This window comes from Megalops cyprinoides, chromosome 10 (genome assembly GCF_013368585.1).
Source record: "Megalops cyprinoides isolate fMegCyp1 chromosome 10, fMegCyp1.pri, whole genome shotgun sequence".
Classification (NCBI taxonomy): Eukaryota; Metazoa; Chordata; class Actinopteri; order Elopiformes; family Megalopidae; genus Megalops; species Megalops cyprinoides.
The window spans coordinates 34,793,775-34,814,429 of NC_050592.1; the positions used below are offsets into that span (position 1 = coordinate 34,793,775).

The 20,655-nt window shown below is 44.2% G+C and overlaps 1 protein-coding gene across 1 annotated transcript in view; it reads left to right on the forward strand.

Moving 5' to 3' along the window:
• cdkal1 (CDK5 regulatory subunit associated protein 1-like 1) overlaps positions 1 to 20,655 on the forward strand; it is a 315,495-nt gene that overhangs the window by 237,613 nt on the left and 57,227 nt on the right. The window contains exon 12 of the mRNA XM_036537880.1: positions 3,868 to 3,930. Coding sequence (XP_036393773.1) covers positions 3,868 to 3,930 — 63 coding nt within the window. The remainder of the gene's footprint in view (positions 1 to 3,867; positions 3,931 to 20,655) is intronic.

Consider the following 20,655-nt stretch of genomic DNA (forward strand, 5'->3'; position numbering starts at 1 on the left):
TCAATTCATTTTAAGTATTTTTGTGCATGTGTCTATGTGCATGTGTGTGTTTGTGTGTGTGTGTGTTTTGTGTGTTTTGTGTTGCTGTTACCAGTAGACTTGTCTTTGCCTGTGCTTTGACTTTCATCTTCTTGCTTTTCTCTGGATAAATCTCAGGCTTTTCTCACACTTCTAGTCAGGTAATGCCTGTGTATTAAACTACCCCTATATGTATGTGCACCTGCATTTGCGGGTGTGGGTGCGTGTGTGTGTATGAGTTGTGAGCTGAGGCACATTCAGGCAATCTAACGCTACAAACACATCTTTCTACAGGCCACAGTTTCAAATACTCGAAATATGCTGTTTTGACCACTTTAAAAATGTTTTTTACCGCTTTTTATTGCGCAACATGAGACACACTGGTCTTTTCTATCCATGTGCTTTGGGGATAAATGCCATTTCATTCTCTTGTAATTGTTTAGCCTTGGAGAGAGTTAAGATAGCTGTTACTGCCTGGTATGAAGTCAAGAGCAGACTTTTGCTGGAGCTCTGCAGGCCAGTTTGCTTAATTAGATGGCTGGCATGTCCAGAGTACATGGTTCTGCGTGGTAGTCAAACAGCCCCCTCCATGCCTTGTGTAGAGGCCTGCGCAGATCTGTGCATACACTCACCTGCTGACCTGCCCTTTGCTGCGGAGCATTGCATATCCTGAGCACCCTTCACCATTCTTCCATTAGTGTATAAATTGAAAATGGAAAGTCTGCTAAGGACAGACTGAAGTTTTAGGCATTAGGGGAAGCAGCTTTTAGCATAGCATAGCCCTGTTTTTCAGACAAGCCTTTATCCCAAATGCTGAAGTCACTGTTGTCCTGTGGGGTGAGTGCAGTCACCTAAGGCTGTTTGGGAAGACTCCACTGGGAGGCTTGCTAGTGCCTGCTTCATCCTACATAGGGCACTACAGACACTCCACAGGCCCTGTTACCTGCCCTTGAGGAACACTGTTATTACTGTTCAGTTTACTGTGCTAAATAAGGCACCAGCTAATATATGGGGAGTACACAAGCTGCCTCCTCTTCTACTCAGCAGGGGATTTGGGAGCATTACTGCTAGGGATGCCATGATCCCTGCTCCTGGTGGGAGCTGATCTAGGTGCAGCTGGTCAACAACCAGCCAGATGCACTTGAAAGCATGCGTTTACACCAGCAATTCAGCGAGACATTAAAAGGGCAAACAAAGGCACGCACATCAGGGGAGAGCTGGAGACCATCACCCCCTGAGTACCAGGCCCCCTGTCTGGTGAGTGAGTGACCACAAGGAAGGGGGCGCTGCTACAATGACCTCAACCAGGACACATGACCTGTGCAGCATAAAATGGATAAACGTGTAAAATGTTATCTATGTGTGTCTCCTTGGATAAGAGTATCTGCAAAGCAAACACATATTGGCATGTGTTCAGTCCAGGGTCATCAGGACACAAGTGAAAAGAGCCGGACAAAAGGGGAAGCGGATCAACATAGCTGAACATACTGACATCAAATTCCTGCCCTGGTAGCTGTCGTCTGAGGGTTGGCTTGTGTCCAGAGTCTTCACTACTCTCTACGTCCCCACAGTGGAAAGGCAAGGGTAGGGTAGCGCAGAGTTCTAGCTACAGCTCCACACACACCACACATCCTGACAACATGTCACATGGTTGAGGTGTGTGTGTGTGGGTGCGTGTGTGTGCGTGCATGTGTTTGTGTGCATGTGAGTGTATGGGGGGCTGTGTTTCCCATTCCCACATCAGCCAGGAATGCAGCAGATGGACAACATCAGAGGTGCGATCGTTCATCATCGCCGCAGTGACAGGTGCATGCGGCGCAGGGATGTGGGAAATTGCGGCACCATGTTACAAAATTAACCCCTCCTGCTGGTGACATTTTCACACCAATGTGAGCAGTCACATAGGGAAAAAAGGCACCAATGATCTACGCTTACGCTGGCTATGGAGTACAAATCTGTGCATGTCATCTATTATCCAAAACGCATTTGGTCCATTCATGGGTCAGTATGGCAGGGAAGTATTAGGCAGTTTAGGCCTAATGGAATAGAGTTTGTGTGACCCTCTGTGCTGAGGCGAGCTTTTTTGATTGCAGCATCTTGTGAAATTATTTTGACTAATTGTAGATAATGTCTGCAGTGGATTTGCTCCTGGGTCTCAAAGTTGGCACTGTATCATGAGGTCACCAGGCAACCAGATCAATCTCAGCAATAGATAAAATGCAGCAGAGGATCAGAGCAGGTCGTCTGTGGGCTGAGGGAGAGAGAGAGGTGCTGTCAGGTCAGAGCAGGGCACCAGGGAGAAAATGAACACTGTTCCACAAGTTTCTTTGATCCAAGCGAGCGCCGCACCTGAGGAACAGGTAATTTAGGCATTTCAGTGGCAGATGTGAAAGCTAAGGTTGCGGAGACGTCCAGGGTCCCCCCAGCGTCCCCGGTGCCCTTGGAGGACATCGCTGGCTGAGCGTTTCAGAAATAAAAAAGCACTTATTTAGCTTATCAAGATTATTCTCTCTGTTCCCCGGGTGTTCGCAGGCCAGAGCAATCTCCAGGCCTCACTTCTAATAGGCTGAAATATTGAGTCTCCCAAGGTCAGACCGAGGTTCATCTTTTTTGATCAAATTTCTGCTACTCTGTTTTTTTTCTCTCCCTCCCCTCTCGAATGAAGATATGTGATTTGAAGAAAAAAAAAAGTGTTCTCTTAGGGCCAGTTGGCGGGTTATCGCGAACCAGCAACCTTCTCCCAACCCCTCTCTCTCTCTCGCTCTATCTCTCTCTCTCTCTCTCTCTCTCTCATTCCCTCTGTTGAAATCAAAAGGCCAGGAGGCAGGCTAGCAGAATGAGGGACTTGGACAATTGATGGAGTGCATGAATCCGGCCATTTCGTTTCATACTTCTCTCTCTCATGTTCCCCCGCTCCACATGCGTGTACCCCCCCCCTCCCTGCGGTCTATAGGCCGCAGGTCCGCGCGTTATCGAGCCAATCCTGCAGGGATCTCATTGCCGTTGTTGAGGAATTATAACCCGAGGTGCTTCATTCATTTATTCCTCCAGCTCAGCAAACAGGCAGCGTGCTGATTAGAGGAGGAGAGAGGGAGAGAGGGAGAGACGGAAAGGACCCCGAGCAGCGCAGGAGTAATGATGAGAGTGCAGCAGTCGCAGGTGGCTGATGGGAGATCGTTAGCAGGACCTCGGCAGGTCCTCCCCACAGTACCTGCCTCTCCAGCATAGACCACAACAAATCCTGCCTGTATTGTGGAGAACGCGGGAGCTTTGGGCTCTTACTTTGGGCCTCTTAATCAGGAGCTGGATGTGAGCCAGGCAGGGAGTGATGTTAGGAGGACTTCCTCTTTCAGAGAGGAAATGTCAGTTTTTGGTTCAGAATTTTGAAGGCATTTTGTGTGCATGTAGGAAGATAGGGTCGTCCTAGGGCTGGACGACTCCTGTAAGCTGAGGGAAAGAACAGTATACATTCAGCATGGCCTAGGTAGTCATTCAGGTAGTGTTCTTAAAACCTCACTTTCCTCAGTGATTGCATTAAGCACCATCATGTATCAACTCAAATCTTGGGGTCTGCTCCAGGTGAGCTCATAAAGGCTGTGGGCAGAGTGACACATGGAGAATACCCTGGCTCTCATCTCTGGAAGTCGAGAGAGATCGATAGAGATAGATAGATAGATCTGTTCTTTCAGTATCTGCAGGAATGATCTGTTCTAGTTCACTGTCAAGAATGATGGAACCCTGCCTCTGTCAGCTGAGCATGTTTAAACAAGGACTTTGCGCTGGGGAAATAGCACAGCATAGCACAATTTTGAGTAGAATCTGATGAATGCCTTTTCCCTTTTCCAACAGAAAAAACAGAGGACGAAGGAGCTCTCCCAGCTGTTCCACTCGTACAACCCCTATGATCACAAGGTAAAAGAGCATGCATTTGTACTCGCTTGCCAGCGTCATTGTGGTATAGGACCTTACACAGAACAATAAGTGAGGTTTCTCCTTATGGGTCACGGTTTTGAATCCTGGCATGGAGAGAGCCGGTCCTGTTACTGGTTTATGTGACACGTTGGGTTGAACATGTTGGAGCAGTCAAACAGACCACAGGGAGAGATCGTGGACAGAGGGGTACTCGTAAGTCTTGTGCTCATGTGGCACATTGGGTTTCCTCAGGCCTTCCTCAGGCTGCAGCACGTTCATCGAGAGGATGCACGCATGCAGTCTTCCTTCCTGGAAGATATGCAACCGTGCAAGACAGAGGCCTGGAGCCACATCTTCCACAACAGGAAGCCGCGTAAGCCCCACGGCTCATTTTAATGACATCATTAAACGTTCGGTGTCACCAAGCTCTTGATGCTCCATCTCACTCCCATAAAAACCATTGCCATTCCTGCGAGCTGTCCCGGAATCCGCTCCGTTTGACAATTTCAGAGTCCCCCAACTCCTTTAGAACTAATTACTGCTTTGCAGAGTAATCAAGGGAAATTGAATTGCCTATTAAAAGAAGTGAATGAAGCTCTTTAAAAAGGTATTATAGCCTGAGAAAGATTATGGGCACTCTCACAAAAGGAAGAGACTTCATTAGGGGACTGACTAGCAGCGCAGGGTGGTTTGCACAGCCACGGTCAGGTGGTTGGACGCCACTGCACTGACATCTTCGTTAGAGACTCTTTCACTTTGATGCCTAACGCAGTGTCCCTGGGACACGGACTGACAGATGAGATTCAAGCACAGAAGCTGTCGCTGAAACACACCTCAGGTCGTAGGGGACACCCTGGGAAGACACAGGTATGCAACACAGGTTGGGGAGTCAAAGCGAACAAACCAAGGGGTGTGTCGACGCAGATGCCGTTACCACAGTGGTAGGGAAAGTCTGGTGTTGGTGAAGCGTTAATCATTTTCAGATTTGAATGCAAGATTAAGTGCGTAGGAAGTGAGGCATGCTTGTTTAGACAAAGCCCCCGCGGCACCTTGTCAAACACCTCAAGCGGCGTTTCCAAGCACCTGAGACACACGGTGACAAATTCATTATCCCAAGCTTTATTACATTTGCCAGGGTTTTCAGAAATGCGATCAGCAAGAGAAACCTGTTGAAAACCTGTTTGTTTTTTTTCCAGCCTTTGGTGCATGTGTGCAGTCGTGATACATGCAGTCTTGCCTGTGTTTTTCCTCTACTGCTTCACAGAGGCAAACAGAGGATGCTAATTGTTTCCATCCCTTATTCTTTTGTTGAAGTTTTTTCCCTAAACCTTGGAGTACCATGCATTGCAGGGGAGCAGTCAGCGTAGCCTGGGGAAGTGGACGCTAATCGAGTTGAACATTAAAATCTGTGCGATGCCCACCCAGCGCGGCCTCTTCCCTCATCCCTGAAAGGCAGAGAAACACTCAGCCTGGTCCCGGCATCAATTATGCAGATGAGGTGGCGCAGAGGTGAAATTGCTCTCCCTGAATCCAACCTCTCAGTCCGTCAGGGCAGCTCTTTGCTGAAGGGGGGGGGGGGGGGGGGGCTTACATTGGTGCTTAAATTGGGACCACCCAGCCTGGAGACAGAGCCAGTCCAGACTAGAACCTGTTGTGTATCCTGACCCCCTGATTGGACGGCCATTGGTAAAGGGCCCCCCTCCCTCCCTCCCTCACGGCGCGTGCCAACACCGCTGCCCTGGTGTTCCGATCCACCAAGTAGCTACCTGGGGAGATGGTAATAACGTAGAGGCCGAATGGTAGCCGCCTGAGTGCCAAACGCTAGGATAACCAATTAGCATTCATTTAATAATCCCTCTTTACTGATGCGTGGGCCCGAATGGCATCTGCTTATGATAATTCGGTATTAAGTGTTTAATATTGACATCTTCATGGAGTCGCTGTGCTTTGTCTCACCACTGCTACAGTCTGTACATATCAAGTTATTTATCATACGTCTTGACCCAGAGAGGATAAGGATAGATGCTGGGAAAACTCTTCAAGTTTGAACACATACAACCAACAGCTAGAAAAGAGGCAGAGTATAGTATCGCTTTTTAATGGCTCATTTCTGACAATGTTTCTGATCTTTGTTGATGGAAGGGGAGCTAAAAATCCCTGCGCTCAACAGTGAAAGCCTTTGGGTGGTTTGATGACATCATCATAAGCAGTGTTGGGGAGTAAGTAGTTACATGTAACGGTGTTATGTAATTAAATTGCAAAATAAATGTAATTGTAATCCGTTGCAGTTACTGAGAAAAAATATTTAATTAAATGACAGTTACTAATCAAAATGTTGGTGATTACAAAGGGGTTACATCCGTCATGGGTTAAAGATCTCCGGCCTCACGCCGGAAATCCGGCGTGCAGAGATTTTAGATCAGGCAATGAATTATTATTGGCGTATACCAGATCGGAACCCAATTCTATTAAAAACTATCACTGACGTGGTGTTTTTCCGGATGAGTTTTAACCAAGCCTGTTTAGGCGATGTACTGGCACGAGAGCACTGTTCTTATCTAATCAGCAACTAGTTTCAACTTTCTGTGAGGCGGTGCGAGGAAGTATTTGCGTGGACTGTATCAGTTGATTTTTTGCACAATAGGCTAGCCTGCATTGAAACAGATGGAGCATAGAAGCGAAACTTGTGAAGGTTGGCGCAGACACTAGCACAATAGAACGGGAGGTGAAAAATAAATGGTGATAGGCTTGGTTAAATTGAAAATGGTAATGACGGACAAACGTTCGGCTTATGATGTCACAAATGAAACAAGAGCAGGACCTCTGTGGGACAAGTGGCAAAGGGCATTGTCTCGGCATGATACAGATCCCTCACACAAAGCAGGTGTTTGGGCTCTTCGTCAACGTTGCCGGGAGCTGTGACCACTGTAGCTGCTGCCGCTTCATCCATCCAAGACCGTGTGTGCAATCATAAAGTCTGCGTCTGTAGCGGAACATGACCTGTCTTTCAGGATAGCGCCAGTGCTAGTTGACTTGTGCAAAACATTCTCACAGGTCAGAACTGCACTCTCCAAACTGTGTCACATACACAGGCCAGCTACCTATCCACTCACAGCATTGCCTGTCACATTAGGCAATGTTTACCGCACAAGCTGTCAAAACATGTTTTCACTGAACGTTTATGAGACAACAAACCGCAACATGGACAGAATTCTCAATGTCTTGGTCCGATTCTATGATGATGACTTGGACAAAATTGTAACACAGCATCTTGCTACTCGACCAGCTTTTATTGAAGTTGCATTTTTCATTTTTAATAGCATTTAAGAAAAAGGGAAGCACTTTTACTTTGAACACTACTTTAATACAAAATTGTATTAATAATTGTATTTATTTTTTTGGTTTACAATTTTGAATTAAAGCTGTTGTGGTAATGCTAAATTTACGTGTGTCCTATTTCAGGCTCAGAAAATTTTGTTGCTTTAAGCCCTTTTCGGTAAAAAGCTTATATGTAGAAAATAATATTCATTCTGTTGCTTTGCATCTTTCCGCTGTGCAGGAATTTCTACTTTTGGCATATTTCCAGACAACGCGGGTCAGCAAAGCTGTTGGGACAAATTTGAGTGCAACACATTCAAGGGTAGGATGGCTTACAAGGAGCTGTCTCTGCGTCTAGACAGGCTCCATTCATTTGCCAGTATGCGCTTAAATTTTGAGCGTTGTTTTTGATTGGTTCTCTTATTTGGATTTGCACCGCCTCTCGTCTGGCAATCAAATCAATGCTCATTGCTCTAAGGAACCTGAGTCTGCCATGTCTGTGACCAGCCAACCACGCCAAGGCGGGTGGCCATGTCGTCAGACAAGGACGCCATTTAGTGCTGGAATTTCAACAATATTTTCCTTCTGAAATCAGAAAAGGGCTCTAACATTACTGTACAGTGTAAAGCTTGTTTACCAGCAGTGAAAATGCTGTCAACATCGAAATGCTCAATGTCAAGCCTGAGGAAACATCTACAGGTAAGTTAATGTATCCGCAATCAGTCACATGAAATAAAGTACCTCCCGCCCCACCATGTTATTTATGTGTGTTCAAGACATAATTTAGCTCTATACTTTGCTCGGTGCCCATCCAGCAGGCTACATATTTATGTTTAATCTCCATTCATGACAAATTAATTGCTAGCTAGCTAATAGACACCTTTTGCACAGCTGCACCTCCATTTATGAACCCTTTGATAGAAAATCTTAGCTAACATTAATCTTCCTTGAATAGTGATCTCGGTAGCCTATGTGTGATCTAAGAACACTCACTAACTTAATTCAGCATTGTGTTTTCATTAAATATTAATTTGGAGAGGTCATTAGGTTGTGAAATTTCCACAGGGCACCAACAGACTAAATTAATGGTCCTAACTATGCATACTGTGCTTTTTGTTGGGCACACAACGGTAGTTGTTGCCAGTTTGTTTGTGATCTACATAGTTGTGATTTGTTTTGGTGGTTGTGCTTTGAAATCAAAACATTCCAATCTTAATTTAAGTTATATTGAAGAACTTGAAATAAAAGTTTGACAGTAATCAGTGTTGAGTACTATTGTGAGGTTTACACTGCTTTAATACACTGGGTTAAATTTATGTTTTTAGGACTTTTCAGCTTTATTGCCCAGTTTAAGACATTTGTTAGAAAAGTAATCAAATGTGATAAGTTACATTACTTTGATGAAGTAAATAAAATATTTACATTACTTATTACATATTTAACAGGTTACAGATTACTAGTTACCCTATTACATTTCAAAACTAACCTTCCCAACACTGATCATAAGACAAGTTGTCAGATTTGTCAGATCTGCTCTGATAAAGTTCTTAAACTGGTCCTTTGACCCTACTTTTTTGTCACTTTTCTACTTGGCAACGTGTTTTATTTCATAGCCTTATTCAGTAACTTTAATGAATAAAGCTGCAGAGGAGGCACAGTGCTCTGACACACGCAGACCTGCACTGAGAATATGTTAAGGAAATAGATATGCATGGAGATGGCTGGCTCACTTCTTAGGGGTGACAGAAGGGCAGAGCGCGTTCTCCAGACTCATATTATCCAGTTTCGAGAGCACTTAGCACCCAGCCTGTCGTGCTTTTCACTTTCCTTGTCATTATTTATTTTTGTCCTTTTTTATGTTTTTTTTTTGTCTGTGGAGATGGAATTGTGGTGTTTTGCTTTGTTTTGTTGTTTGTGTATTGCGTCTGTTTGAAATTTCTCAGTAGAGGTTTCGTAGATTCTGTAGTGCTTGGAGACGCTGGTGTTCCAGCAGTTGGAGACAGGCTGCCGTAGTTAAGCTGTAACAGTCTGTGTAGCAAGCTGTGCTCCTGTGGGATGCATCCAGGTCAACTACAGTTGCAATCAAAATTATTTAGCCCCTCTAACCCATAAGATGTGTTTGTGATGTGAATAAAATTTCATGACAATGTATCAATTAAGGCCTTTGTAAACAGAAATACGTGTTTATTAGAACATTTCAAGTGATTTTGAAAACATACTGTTATTTACTATTTGTTATAAGGAAAAAATGAAATTCTCTCCAAAAATATCAATGACAAAATTATTCAACCCCCGAAATCAGTACTTTGTGGAACATCCTTTAGCTTTTATAACTTCCAATAAACGCTTCCCATAAGTGCTCACAAGCCTTTCTTTTGGAATCTTGGCCCATTCTTCCTGTGCAGATGCTTCAAGTTCACTAATATTCTAGGGTTTTTGTGATGCCACTGCTTTCTTCAAATCCCACCAAAGATCTTCAGTCAGATTTAAATCTGAGGACTGAGAAGGCCGGTCAAGGACATTCCAAGACCGTTCCCTGAACCAAGCTTTGGTTGACTTGGATGTATGCTTGGGATCATCGTCTTGCTGGAAAGTCCAATGATCACCAAGATTCACCTTATGTACTGAAGGCATCACATTCTCCTCCAGAATGGCCTGGTATTTCAAGGAATCCATGGTGCCATTCACACTTTCAAGATTGCCAGTACCAGAAGCAGCAAAACACCCCCACAGAAGGACTGACCCACCTCCATACTTGACTGTGGGGATGGTGGTGTTCTTGTCATAAGCTGCACCTTTCTAGAGCCAGACATACCACTTATCCATGGGTCTAAACAATTCCAGTTTTGTCTTGTCACTCCATAAAATATTCTCCCAAAACTCCATAGACTTATCCAAATGACATCTTGCATATTCAAGTCGATTTTTCATATGCTTACTTAAGAGTGGAGTGCGGTGTTGTCCGGCCATGAAGGCCTTGCTTGTTCAATATCCTTCTTATCGTCTGTATTGATACTTTTGTTTCAGCTTTCAAAAGGTCATGCTGTAAGCCTTTGGTAGTAATATGAGGGGTTTTCTCAGCAGTTCTTACGATGTGCCTGATACCAGTTGATGTAACTTTATTATTCCCTCCACGTCCAGGTAGGTTTACTGCTATTCCATGGCTTTAAAACTTCCCTATGATGCTGCCAATTGTGTCTCTTGGAGCTTTCAATATCTTGGAGATCTTTTTGTATCTATTGCCTTTTTTATGCAATGAAAAAATTTCTTCTCCTTTGTCTTTGGCATGTTTGCTAGTCAGCTGCAAATTGATGTGAAGAAGTGCATCGGTGGGATTTATATGTTTATCACAGGTGAAGCAAACTAAGTATCGTTATGGATTTCCTAAGGGCTTAAGTGTGTTTCTGCAAAATTTAGTCACTCTACAGACCAGCAAATATTTTAAAATGGTGATATTGAATGGGTGTTGAATATTTATGATATGGCTGAAATACAAAATTTACATGCTACTCGAAAATCTTAAAAAATACATTTTTATTTTGAATTTTAACAGAACACACTAGTGACATACGTGTTGTTTTTTTTAGTTTCAAGTCTCCCAAAAAGCATACATTTAAAAATATTTACCGTTTCCACAGGGGTTGAATAATTTTGATTGCAACTGTATGTAACAGCGCATGCATTCCTCCTGTTTCTAACACCAGTGCTGTCAATAGCCTCACTATGCTGAAAAGCCCTTAAAATGCCAACTCATAACCATATCTCATCCCGTGCTTTCTGTTAGTATATGCTAACCTTGCTGTTGGATAGTCCATTGGAGTGATCTCAGGAGCACTGCACTGGAAGCTGAACTCAGAATGTATGCAGGGATAGCTGACATTTGCATGTAATAAAGCCAGATTACCAACAGATCTGGATCATTTCGATAATGTCTCTCTCTCTTTCATACTCCCCGGGGTCCCCCGTTACCGTGGTAATTACACAAACTAGCGTCGGTTGTCTGCAGCCATTATTGCATGCATGCGTCTTAATGCGAGCCCTAAAGGAGCTGCAGCCATAAATAAGATCTGAGTCCTCTACTTATGCCTCTCAGCCACATGGAAAAACATGTCAAATGGGCAAACACTTATTGCTCCTTTGCCATTTGCTGTTAATGTTGAGTCACAAATTAACCGCCTCGAAAACATCCAAAGCCATTGTGGAAATAATTAAAGTACAATGGCCAATTGCTTTGCAAATCTCATTTACGGCCATTGGAAAGGCCGAGAATAACCATGGCCTGTGTCTATGTGCTTTACTCCCCCCAGAGTACGTAGTTTTCAGGCCCTCCTTTTCGTGCCATTGATCAATCCCACACACCTGTCGAAATCAGGGATCACAGCCGACAGTTTAACTGTCTGGCGGATCAAAGTCAGACAATTTACATCAGCCTGTACCGAGCACCAGAAGCAATGTATCACTTATGGTACATAATAAATTCATAAAGCTTAATCAGGAAAGTGATGATGTTTTTTGTAGCAGGTGCACTGGCAATTTATTCAATGGCCATAACATGGGTGACCTCATTGTACTGATTAGGAATTAGCACCAGTGAAGTTCTGTTCTGAAACTCTTACTGTGCCACCACTGAAAAAAATGCAGCCTGCGCAGTCTTATATGATTCAGTCTTGACGGGTCCATTTCTTTCCTCCTGTGCCTCATCTCCACTTGCAGGTAACCAGCTATGCTTAAATGATCCTGAGCTGAAAGTGCCCTTTCCGCTCTTTTGGTGCATAGTGGTGAAAGAGGTACTGTTGGCTAAGCAGCACTCAGTGTGGGGAAGGCAGAGACTGATATATTCAGGAAGGGAACAGCCTGAATGAGCAGGTACCTGTTTGCCAACCTCAGCCTGTGGTACCACATGGCGCTAAAGCTCGTTCGGGTTCGGTGGGGCTCAGGGATGGTGAGGAGGGCATCCATACCGTAGCCTTCTCCTTGAGCAAGACCGCTCCATCCTGGGAGTTCACTGGTGTAACACCATGCTTGTATGGCTGTCATCAGTCACTGCAAGTGAAGCTTTGTGGGCACAGGTCACCCTCGGCCCAAACTGCATGGTCTGTCATGCAACAGTAGTTAGCGTGTCATTCTGTTACTGTGTTAGCAGTGTAGAGCATCCCGACTTGAGATCTCTGGCAGTGTGGAGAAAATTGTGAAGTCAGGACTTGAGGTGCTGAGGTCTCGCACACTGAGACCAATCACAAGCAGCCTGTGTCTTGTCAGGCTGGAGGTACTGCTTACTGCAAACTTGCTAGACAACAAACTACCTCTGTCACATTGATGACACAAAGGTGATGTTCTATGGATAAGTGGGGCACATTGGTTCCTTTCTGTGTTTTTGTCTTCTCCAAAGCTCACAGAGAAACACACAGAGAAAGCCCGAATAAACACTTTTAGCAGAAATGCATCGATTTTTCAATAATGAAAATAAGCTCTTTGACTCTTCCATTTTAGATATGGCCCAAATGGTGCTTGCTCTTGTGTTCTGCTGATAATAGGGACAGACTTTTCATGCTGTTCAGCACCATTGATCTGTCTTCCTGGGTGCGTGTGTGGTACAGTATCTGGCCAGAAGACATATCCACTGGGAAGGTTCAGTGTGCTCTTATTCACACTGGAAAGGCTGTCATCTCAACATGGCTTGTAGCTGCAGATTGTTAATATGGTGTCTGCTGGCCAGCTGGCAGCCTTTATGGCAGCAGGGAAGATTTTGCCGGCCCCCATACATCCAGTAGCACTCAGCAGGCCCACCAGCGCCACAGTGCCCCTGCCAGCTGCACTCCCGGCTGCCCTTGTTTACCTGTCCCCGATTTGTCACCAGAACAGGAGAGCGGAGCATTCCGGTGATTTGCATACCGTAATTGTGCTTGACCACCTCTGCCAAGAATTGGGCGGAAACCCCCACTCTCAGCAAAGCCCGGCAGGCCCCCAGTGTTGTTCACCCCAGGCTCTTCAATTGGTGCCTGCTCCACGCCGAGAGCGCTGAGAAGAAAACAGTCTCTGGGGTGGTTTGGCACACTGCTCTGGCACCCCCTTCAGCCCTGGGCAGCACCCCCAACCCCCCCCACTCTTCTGCATGCCACACACCGCAGGCAGGGAGCCACCTCACAGCACAAAGGGGAGCCGGCACGCACCAGACGAGCCAAGAAACAGACCCCACATCAAACTGCACCTTCTTTTCACCAGGACAGTCATGGGACCTGGAAAACAGGGTGCTGTCGGGAGGCCCAGTCAACAAATTTTTAATTCATGGCAAGCAGCATATCTTTTACCCGGCAGATTTTCTGCAGCCTTACAGAGACACAATAGAGGCCTCTACATGCAGCCTAACCCACTAGGACCTATTTAAATATTTACTCTCCTGTCTTAGAAAAGAGAGACGCTGGAGATACAAGCAGAAAGAACAGTTATGTTTAAAAAGAAACAACAGATACCCCAAATGATTTTTTCTGAGGTTTATAATCTTCAAAAGGAACACATTTCTCCTTTCAGGGTCAGCTTTTGGAGCCTGTAAAGTTTGTCGCTTGAACAAAAGCACTGGTGTCAGATTTACAGTGGCTTGTCTTTTTATTTCCCTCCTTTGTTGCAGGTGCTCAGATTATTATCCCTAGTGCTGAAGGGTCACCTCTCCTCCATGAGACATTAAAAGTGATGCTTTCTCTCCCTCTGCCAGAAGAGCCATCTCTGTCAATCTCTCTGTCCCTTTCTCTCTGTTACTCTCTCTTGCCCCCTCCCTCTCTCAGAAGTGCTTTATTGGCCAGACAAACCAAAGCAGTATTGTCAAAGCATTCACATTCAGTGTTGAAGTGAGAGTTTAAAAAGATCAGTATGATGTGGGACCAGGGGTGCAACTACCCATTTGTTGAGGGTTATGCAGCATCAACATTCCCCCCACAATCAAATTTCATTATTCACAGGTTATATTGAACGCCATAGACTACCATGCATGATTGCCAATATGAGAACCATTTAGAGCAGACTTGATAATATTTCCCGATTTAAAATCCACATCCACACAACACAAATTTTCATTTAAAAGTATTTTGTATGTATGGGGAGAACAAACCATACAAGGAATACAAGGAATAACAATATTACAGTAATTTTACTAAGCTCGTTTTGCTTATCTTTCAGGTGTGTCTTCCAACCTAGGCTAAACAACCCATTACTTATGCATCGTGGTAGCCTATAGATCAACATCTAACATCAAATGCTTGAGCCACCTCGTTTGGCTGTCAAAAGGCAGCCACGGTGTGTGTCAAGGTGTGTTTTAACCGAACACGACGCGAAATTTATGAGCGACGCGAATGCATGAAAAGTCAATGGCAGGAGGTGAATGGGGGGAGTTAATCGCGGTGAAACTGCAAGTGACATGAAATTGGCGAACTGAGCGTTTGCTTGAGTTAAGCTTGAGTTCAACTCGAGCGAAAATTTCTCTTAGCGAAAGCCAATCACTTTCCAGTAGGGATAGAAGCCATGCCCCCTTTCCAAAAATCTCAAATCAAACTTGCTAACAGCATTGGTGTAATGAAAAATGCTTGCTGTGACGTGGCGCGAAATGGTCACTGATCAAACCTGCGTGAGGAAAGTGAAACAAAATTTCGCTTTGTATTTGGTGAAAACGCGGCTAATGAAGATGATGAACTGTCACCTAACGTGAAAGAAATATGATCCTCCAACTACATCTTCCATTTTTACCATAAACAGAAAGGAGTTTATTCCATTCGCCCATTGAAACAATAATAAAAAAGCCATCTACCATAATATTGTGTCTGGTGTGTGTTTTTGTGTGTGTGTGTTTATGAAGGTTATCTTGGTATCAGGAGAACTAGGAAGCTACAGTTAAATGGTAATGTTGTTAACCATATGGGACAAGTTAATGTTGGTTGATAAAATGGTTATATTGTCTGTAACATCACATCAGTAACATAAGTTAGTTATTTAGAGAACTGAATGAGACAGGCTGAACATCAACTTCACGTCTGAGGAAAGCTGGTTAGCGGTATAACTTAGCTATTGATGATTTGAGGAGAAGGCAGAAAAACTAAGAAATCTAAATGTAACCAACAACATTCATTTTCAATGTACTGAGGCAATAGGCTATCTAGTCTCTTCCCATGTCTCGTAAAACTACGTTAGCTGCCTACCTAATGTTAGCTAACATTAGCTAGTCTAGTACTAGTTTAGCTAACTAGAAAATTTCAACTTCAAGCCTCCCTCTCAAGATTTTCACTGAAGTGGTACTTTACATCCTACCTGCAGTCTTTCATCCACATAGGGCCCTCCTCAATGCTCCTCCAATGGAAATGAAAGGAGCCAGGCGGAAAAGACAGTTACGCCATTACGCAGAGACAGGGGCCTTAGGCCATCCCAACCGTGGTGCCCACATCAGACTCGGGCAGAAATAACTAATCTTCCCAATAATGTCCAGTCATGTCAACTGCAGTTACAAATAAATTGCTCTCTCAACTATGCTAATATCCTCTACAGAGAGTGAAGTAATTACCATCCCTTAGTGCATGCAGAGAGGAATAATTACAAGTATTCTGCATAGAGGAGATGCTCTGCCATGGATTTTAAAATTTAATGCATTTTTTTCTCCTTTTATTTTTCCCTCCATCCACCTACAGTAGCCCCCATGTTTTGCCAGTCGGTGGTTCCGTGTGGATTTGGGGAGTTGAAAGGATTCTGCCTGGTGAGAGGACCCGCTTTCATTATCCTCCACCATGGCCTACATGTTTAAACCTCATTTAGCAGGGCACTGTCAGAGAGGAAAACAATACCCCAAAGTGCACCCTCTGCATGTGGGGCAAGCAGAGTGTGCGCAAGAAGGGGATGGCGTCACCCCTCCCAATGTCTCTGCCACACCGCAGGCCATGCGTGTGTACATGTGTGTGTGCCTGCATATGTGTGTGCGCGCGTGCGTGCGTGTACATGCATACATGTGTGCGTGGCAAGGGGCCACTATATTGTACACAGGTGCATATTAAGCAGAGGAGTCCACAGCCTCCCTCTAGGTCAAGATATGATTAATGTGATCCATCCTTGGCCAGATGGTATAGAACAAGGCCCATCAATCAAAATGAAAAGACCATTGAGCAATCCTCACAATGGTTTGTTTAGGGCCGAGGGCTGGGCTTGGCTGGCACAGCCAAGCGGCTGCCTCGCCAGTCCCCCGCTCACATCAACCAGCATGCAGCACCAACTAGGGCCCAGGCTTGCTCACACGCATGGGACAGGAGGGGTTGCCCACTTGAGTCTGTGCTTTGACACCAGCGTTGTGGCAGGAGAGAATGAAAGAATGTTTTAATCCTCAGCAGCCCTCCTTCTGACCTGCTGCACATTTATACTGAAATGAAACCATGTATGAGGCCACTTACAGACCGTTTCAGCACTGCACTGGCAGGGGTCAAGCAGTGCTGTGGCCTAAAACTAAAACATGTTAGTTTGGCTTGAATTATTTGTCGTGCAGAAACCCATTTTTTTCTGAAGCGGCTGAAAGTAGAACACTCTGTACATGTACATCACAGGGTTTAATGGCACTTGGATGGGAGAATAAAACCCAGGGAAAGCATGTGGTAGGATGTGCCAATTTGTAAATTAGTCCTGGAAAGGCCATTGATTGTACTGTGATTGGTAGAACCAACTAAATTCCTCTGGGGTTCAAATATATAGACCTTCTTGAGAAAGCTTATTGAAGCCAGCACAAAGTAGCAGGAAGAGAATTCTTTTCAAGTGTGGATCTTTGCAAACATCCACTGCTGTTTTTTTTTTTTTGAAGAGCATATGCTTTGCAGTTGTTCATTTTATTTCTGTGAACAGCACACTGCATGAGAGAAAAAAATGTGTTTTTGTGGCTGTGTTACATTGTCACAGTATTTGTGGTTGGAAATATAATAACTTGTATTACATTAACGTCTTATTATACTGTAACGCTTGTACTATTGTTTGATGTGTTGCTCGGGCCAGGATGACTGCAGGACTCCCTCAATACTGCCTCTCTGGAGTTCAAGGCAGACGTGTTGATGGCAAGTGGTGATTTAAAGCTAGTCATTTATCACAGAGCCTCTGGAATTAAGTGACTCAACACAGAGATAAAGGGAAGTCTCCTGCTGCTAAATCGGCACCTGTTCATTACAGAGGAGCTCTCCCATAATCTAAAAAAATCAGTACTCTAATGGAAAGCACAGAATATTAATAGTAATGGGCCTGAAATTTGTGATCTATTTTGTTTTGTTCTGTTTTGCTGTGTTTGTTATTCCCTGTTAAATGTTTATGTCCCTGTTTATGTACAGATTTTTCCAACCTTAGTTTTTCACTCCTGAAATATACAAATGTTCATTTCCGGAATCATGGTTTGAATCACGTCGGTAACTTTGAATCACAGTCCTATTTCCTGTAGTTTTCAAAATATTTTTAGGCAGCGCTTGTGTTAATTCACAAAGATTCTGATAATAATTCCATTTTAAAACATCCATCTTCTACAGTATATTTTATTTGCCCTGTTTTCAGTTCCTTTTATGTGGAAATTACGTGCTTTTTTCATCCACGAACAGAAAAACAATAATTAAGTTATTTTTTTCCCTGTGCGTGGCAAATCCAATCAATTAACAATTAGCAGGTTAATTTATGTTTTGTTTCACTTAATATCCGAGTGAATCTCTTCATATTTCTGAAGATTTCAAAAGACTAACCTTTTGCTCATGTCTAACTTGACATTTTCTCTGTTTAATTTGCTTCTCACTCTGTGGTTTATGTTAATTAACACTCCATTCAGCTGGGGAGAATGGGATGAGGGGAGCGGGGAGAATCCGTCCCGAGCTTTTGTTCGAGCAGGCACGCTGGCAGAGGAGCAGCCAGATGGAATAATAACGCCGAGCCTGATGTTTTGTGACATGAATGGTTAAATATTAGCGGTGCCCACATCAGTCAGCGAGGGTTATCCGTCTGTCGGTGACAGAACTGGTAGTGGCGATGTGGGCGAACAAAGGAGAACGTAGGTCCAGATTGCCTCGCACTATCTCTCCAGCTTTCATCTTTTCAGGACATGTTTTGTTTCACAGAGAACTTGAAAGGCTTCAATTTACATATCTGTATTAAAAAAAAACAAGGAAGGTAAATAGAACGCATTTGGTTAAATGAGCCTGTCTGGGGCTATCTCCCCCTCTTCTGAATAGAGCAAGTGCTGATTAAAAATCTTTACCCTGCTCAGAGATGTGTGTTGTTAGTTGCTGCCTATGGCTGGCATCTCACCTGTCTTTCTGTCTGTCACTCTGTCTGTCTCATATGTATCTGGTCTCTTCTGTGGCACCGCTGCAGAACAGAATTGATTGAAGCTGAGAAATGAGGCTTTCCTGTTCCTATCCTGAGGGGCATGAGGGGGCTACTTTACCCGTTTAGTGTAATCAAGACCAAAGGCAAACAGTCTTTATCCACAGCCCTTGTTTGAAATTTCCAAGATTTTGCTGCCATAGAATGTGCTGTAATGAGAGCCTTTCTGTGCAGGGTAATCACCACAGAAGGCCTCAAACTTGGAGGATTTATCTGTTAATGCAGTGATACGCTGTTATCAGGTTCAAAGCAAAGTAAAGCACACAGTCCATTTCAGCTCAAGGCATTCACTCCAGTGCTACTGCACACGTCTATAGGGTTTCTGTCCTCATAATGAAAGGGTTAATACGACGCATTCGATGCAATCCCAGAATGCAGTGAGCCACTTCACTGTGCATCTGATCTTGCACAAAGTTGGCTGCCAAGCATCCCGTGGTATGTCTAAACTGACCCTGATTCATGCGTGTTCACTCAGTCTGGATTCATTCTCTCAAACACATTTCCTGTGCCAACTGTAATTACCGTCATCAAACACACAAGCTGCCAAAAGCAGTAAATCAAAAAAGAAACAATGATTTTGCATGATGCTCCACAGTCCAGCACATTACACAGTAACAGAAGGAACCATGGACACACCCTAAATATGCCCGCTTTAGCCCTCAGAAGATAGGATGAATTGGCCCATGCCCTTATAGTAGAAAGTATGGGGAGGCAGAAAGAGTGGGGAGGCAGAAAGAGTCATCTGCCTTTTTACATCCCAGAGTGCACTGGGGTGTTCTGCACAGGTAGCATGGGGGTTTACCTCTTCAAAGCCACCAGTGGCCCAAACTCTGTCTTCACATGGCACAGCCATCCACACCTCAGGTCAGCCATCCGCATGTCAGGAGCAGTGACCCCTGTAAATCTCTCTCGCCTTCCTCTGATTTGAAATGTGTGCTTTGACCCAAAAAAAACATTTATCTTAATGATCCAAGTCTGTGAGAGTGCAGGACGTATTGAAAGTCTGTCATCTCTGACACTGGGATGATTGCAGCAGTATAGCCGCCAGAGACGCAAAAGTGCACATCACAGCTGAGAGGGTGAACCACTCTCCCCTTCATGTCAATACATACGGTAGTGGGGGTGTATGACAGAGGGGTCAGTGTCCTGGCCTTTGGTGGAGGGGATCATTCCAGTGGTCCCCAAAGCAGACACGGCATAGCCGTTTGGGAAGCCTTTGTAGGGGGACTGCGTGTCGTCATTCAGTGTCCCTATCAGTCGAGCTGCTCCTGCCACTGCGGGTTCAGAGCTGGTGTCTGGAGAGGAAGCCCTGGGAGAGAAACTACACACTATCCTTGTGCATCAGATTTATTGAAGAGTGAACAGTGTTTATAGAATGAGAAGCCCAGCATAAAGAAACATTACTGAGAGAGGACAACAAACACTAAAAAGGGACTACCATACACCGAATGTGCATTACAGTACATAAAATAAAGAACGCTTGGCTTAAGCACAATGATTACAGAAGTATGGTTACAAATTAGGGCCATGCAGTAAACATAATATGATATTAGCAAAATTGTTAGGTACTTAACAATAACAATGATAATGAGAAAAATCAAGTGTCGTTAATTAAATGAGAACCATGGATATACAAGTGGAAGGATAACATGAAAATGGCAAAAAAAAAAAAATTGAATGGAAGGTTTAATTGGATTTTGGCTAGTTAGTGTTGTACTTTAAGATCAGTCTATAATACCGATATAATCCAGTTAATGTATTACTTATTTTTATAATTATAAATATGACCATGTATATATTATTCAGCAGACGATGTTTGTTTATTATGAAATGCCATGAGGCGCAAGGGAGCACAGTTCATATGCGGCGTCTGAGGCTCGTCCGCAGGAGGTGAGCAAGCTGAAAAGAGCAACCGCAGGGCTGGAGTTGACTGCATCAAAAAGGAAAGCATCAGTGCGCCTGACCTGGGATCAGTGAAGGCAGCTCATCCATTCAGACAGCTGTTATTCAACTTAAAAGAGAGGAAGGAGATTTTTTTTA